General features: G+C 37.0%; 1 protein-coding gene across 1 annotated transcript; it reads right to left on the bottom strand.

The window, feature by feature from the left end:
* Positions 1 to 239: 239 nt before the first annotated feature.
* Positions 240 to 2,817, bottom strand: LOC123537749 (tripartite motif-containing protein 29-like). The gene is made up of 2 exons (XM_053530576.1): positions 2,450 to 2,817; positions 240 to 1,960 (listed from the first exon to the last, which is right to left on the bottom strand). The coding sequence occupies exons 1-2, from the start codon at positions 2,800 to 2,802 to the stop codon at positions 1,156 to 1,158; spliced, it is 1,158 nt and encodes a 385-aa protein (XP_053386551.1). The 5' UTR covers positions 2,803 to 2,817; the 3' UTR covers positions 240 to 1,155.
* Between the last annotated feature and the right edge of the window lie 1,789 nt (positions 2,818 to 4,606).

The following is a 4,606-nucleotide window of genomic DNA, read 5'->3' as shown; positions in this document are numbered from 1 at the left end:
CAACTATTGTTCATTTTTACAAAATTTCTCTATGCTTGTCTTCACTAAAAATATTGTTTTCTGCTATAAAAATGCTTAAATTTCAAATTGATACTAGTTATTTTACTTTACTCAAACACGTGATATAGGAATACATATAAGATATATGGAAATTTTGAAAAATGCTCAAAATAGCATCATATCTGAGGACAAATAAAACTGAAACAGTGCTGATGACCTAATATTTTTATTTAATTTTTTTCAATTCATCATAACATAATCTTGTAATACAGAACATTTCATTTCATCAAAATCTATTATTAGGAAAAAAACTGATGAAACTGTCGCGAGCGTCTTTAACCATATTTTATTGCCTATATAACCATGCAAATATATATAACCGAAGATTCATTATCTTTTAAGCAATGAAATGACTAAATATATATTCTGATGCTGAGAAATCAAAATAACTTACAATGTACACAAAACCGCTTATAACATTTAGGATAGAGAACCTTCACCTAACACTTAAACCGTTTTTGTTTGATTTAACCATATTTTATTGCATATATATACCTGGAAATAGATACATAAAATTACAACAAAACAGAAGCAAACACATGCTACGTACTACAGTAATTTCCTGTACGTACTTAAGTACTAATTTTTTAGATAACGTGTACACGTGTATTTCATTTGATCTACTCCCTATTAGCAATCTGGAGCTTTTTCTGTCAAACGCCAAAGCATACGGATGTTCAAATTTCTCGGAAGCTCCAAGCAATTCTCCAATTTTTCTGCCATCTTTGTCAATCTGTAATACGTTGTTTGAACTTATCCCACTCACTAAGATAATATCACCCGGTAGGACACACACTCCCCAAGGCTGTCTCAATTCAGAATCACTGAATATCCAAATAATCTTACCGTCTTTTGTCAAGGCGGTTGATTTTCCGTTTTGATCGGTGACGAACATAAAATGATTGGATGCATTTAACGCTAATTGACTAGCTGACGAAAACAACTGATCACCATTTTCGTTCTTTTCGTATGTTCTCAACAGCACTCCAGACTTTGTGTAAATGGAAACTTAATTACTGTGACAGACATACAATGAATCCTGCGCTGTATCGTAGGAAAGCCCGACTGCTGGACTGCCGACATTAAATCCTGTTTTCAATTCCATACGTTGTCCAACCGACACAACTGTATTTTATTGATACCATTAAGAAATGTGGCAACTTCTTTTGGTCCTACCCTGCATACCGAAAACGGTTGTCCATCAACCTTAATATGATCTTCTACCGTGAAGTTTCCATTAAGCCTTGTCAATTCTGAATGTGTATGATCGGCAATCACATATCTCCCATCATCCATGGTACATATACCTGTAATTGCACATTGCGTCGGATTTATCTTGTACTTTCCACGTAAGATGGCTTTGTATTCTTTGGCATTTTCACCAGAAACTAAAAGACCCATGCTAGTTAGGTTTTCTTTCATTTCTTTATTCAATACAAATTTCAACCCTTCAATTGCCTTTCCTGTTGTTAGCTCTCTCAAAAGTGATTCACAATCTTTGATCGATACCTTGCTTGTTTTAACATTCACAAACAGTTGCGACTCGTTTATGCTGGACAGTTTCTGCAGGTTTGTCGTTGTTGTTGAAATAGCAGTACCAAGCGTATGCAAATCGGATTGTACGTCTTTTCTGATATCTTCATACTTAGATGATATCTGTTGTTTCGAAGTTTCTGCAAGCTCTTCTATCTTCTTGATAAGTTCAGTCTTGAAGTTTTCAACTGCTTCAAATAACATCTCTTTTTCATAATGAATTATCACCAGTTTACTTCTCTTTGTTTCTTGTTCCTGTTTCATTTTTGTCAGAACATTCTCGAGTGCTTTTTTTGTGTCGCTGAGCTCCGCACTCTTCATTATTCCTTTAGCAACATCAGGCAAGTAGTCCACATTAACACATGCCCTGTAAAGGAAATGAAAAGAACATTAGCATTTTGTTACATAGTATAATGTTAACTATTAAATGGCTGATTTTCTAGACATGCATAAATGACCCTACACTATTACAATGGCATACCATTATCAACAGGAATAAGTTACTAGTATGATTCTTCATCCAGTCAAAAGCTACAGAGAAGCAGGATTCATTTTTTATCAAGGAGAATCGCTATTTTGTTTATGTCCTGAAATCTGTATTGCTTAGTCACCGGAGCCTGTTTTACAAAAGGTAAGTTTTATCCTTATCTCTCTCCTGACTATTGTCTTTTAAAACGCATATTTTGCTTCGGTATTAATAATACGAAAGTTAGTGTTATTTCATGTACATTTAGTAGATAATCAGCTTGGTAGTTAAGTCAAAGATATGCAGTTTGAAGCATAATAGAATACGTGTAGAAAAACTAGAACACATGGTTACCTGTCTGTATGTATATTTATATTTTGAACGACGTACCTGTGTTTAATAGCTATACAAGCTGGACAACAGACTTCGTCGTGATCTTTACAGAACATGTCGACTAATTTCCCGTGATGAACTGCACATCTTTCTTTCGGTAGGCCCGCTGAAGCTCCGTCGCTGTCATTTCGCCTGCTTTGTCCGGACTTGTCTAAAATCTGGTGCGACCTTAACGCCGGAAATTTGTTATGATGTGACAGGCATTGAGTGCAAAAATATGATCCACAGTCAACACAGAATTTATCCGCTTCTTTTGTCCTTCCAGATTCCAAACACGGTGAACAACACGTGTCGAAAATCTCCTCTGATCCTTCAGCGATAGATTTTCTGAAATCGTCACCGGTCGCCATTTTGTGGGTGTATTGATTCGCTTATCTACACAATGTACTTGAAACATGACCTGATATTATTTAAACTTCCTTGTGGGCGCGAAATCTGAATTAATGTGCATTTTAAATGACAAACTTTTGCATGTAATAAAGATTTAAAATCTTAGCCCTTTACATCCATTTTCCAGTATAAATGGAGAAATGGGAAGCACCTGTCTCCAGTTGCAGTCGTTTTTTAATTGCAAGGTGCATGTGTGCATTTTGTGTTTCAATTTTACGCTGACAGAAATTTGGCAAAATGGTTCATTTTAGGAAGGGTTTAAAACATTTTTAAATCCCAGTGGTTTTTAAGAATTTCTATTACGCTGAACATTTCAACAGTTAATAAACGTTAGAAACTGTTTTGTAAATATTTGTAAATATGAGATTTTGTTTTTGTTTTCCCCGGACGGCGTAGGGGAAGGGTTAGGGTTAAACTCATTTAATTTGTAAATAAAATGAAAATCATTTCTATTCTATTGTAACACCATATCTTGATGGGAAAGTTTTATATTGGCTACTAAAAATGTTATGTCTTTTTAAAGTTAGATTTTATCTTAACTAAACACTGATGAAAAGTGTTGAGGATGCGACTACGCGCTACAGGTCAGTAAGATAAGTGCTTAAATTTCAGGTTAAATATTTGATGCCGGAAAAATGTGGCGCCGAAAGGTCCACTTAATAACCATATCAGCTCGACAAATTATCTCGTGCGCCTAAAACCTTATCTCAAGCCCACGACATGTTATCTCGTGCGTCCGACATCTTATCTCGTGCGCACGACATATTATCTCGTGCGCACGACATCTTATCCCGTGCGCACAACATCGTATCTCGTGCGCACGACATCTTATCTCGAGCACATAACATCTTATCTCGTGCGGCCGACTTCTAATCCCGTGTGCACGACATCCTATCTCGTGCGCACGACATCTTATCTCGTGCGCTCGACATCTTATCTCGTGCGCAAGATATCTTATCTCGCGCGTTCAACATTTTATTTTGTGCGCTCGACATTATATCTCGTGCGCACGACATATTATCTCGAGCGTATGCCATCTTATTTACAAATATTAGTGCTCTTTATGTGTATTTAGATCATGAACGAGGTGATAAATAGGGTCCTGCCTTTTCAGTTGTTAAACTTCCAACAAGTTTATCACATCGTTTGGGAGAGCAGTGCACATAATTTGGGCATCCATAAGTTGTCAAAGCTCACGGAAAAAGATGTCAAGCGCACGAGATAAAATGTCGTGCGCTCGAGGGTAACATGTCCAAAGCCAAAAAACATGTCATGCGCACGAGGAAAGATGTTGTGCGCACCAATTAAGATGTCGTGCGCACCAGATGATAGGTATTTGCTAGAGTTTATCTTACGTGCTCATACGAAAGAGTATTAGTGTCACGTGCTTGTTTTTTTTCTTCACTCGAAATTTCAAGATAGTATGTCGAAAATTCGAGTAGAATGAGTCAAACTTTTGTGATTCGTAAGTCGAAATTGTCTCATCATTTTTTAAAAATTACTCTGCTATACACATGTAAATACATGTTAAACCTATGTTAGCCTCTAGAGCTACTGCAGATTTTAAACTGTACTTATATGCCCATGTGGGGGCCTCCTAGGCCAAGTGGTTAAGGACGCTGACTTCAAATCACTTGCCCCTAACCGATGTGGGTTCAAGCCTCACTGGGGGCGATGACTTTTTCATTTGAGGAAGCCATCCAACTGGCTTACGGAAGGTCGGTGGTTCTACCCATGTGCCCATCATTGATGAAATGATGCACG

This window comes from Mercenaria mercenaria, chromosome 18 (assembly GCF_021730395.1).
Source record: "Mercenaria mercenaria strain notata chromosome 18, MADL_Memer_1, whole genome shotgun sequence".
Taxonomy (NCBI): domain Eukaryota; kingdom Metazoa; phylum Mollusca; class Bivalvia; order Venerida; family Veneridae; genus Mercenaria; species Mercenaria mercenaria.
The sequence above is the reverse complement of the archived record's forward strand: the minus strand, read 5'-3'. Positions and strand labels throughout refer to the sequence as shown.

What these genes read in the sequence shown, in the direction of transcription:
- LOC123537749 (XM_053530576.1), bottom strand. Translation starts at nt 2,802, where the DNA reads ATGGCGACCGGTGACGATTTCAGAAAATCTATCGCTGAAGGATCAGAG. An exon ending in TGTATAGCTATTAAACACAG is followed by an intron (nt 1,961 to 2,449) that starts GTACGTCGTTCA and finishes TTTCCTTTACAG; the next exon opens with GGCATGTGTTAATGTGGACT.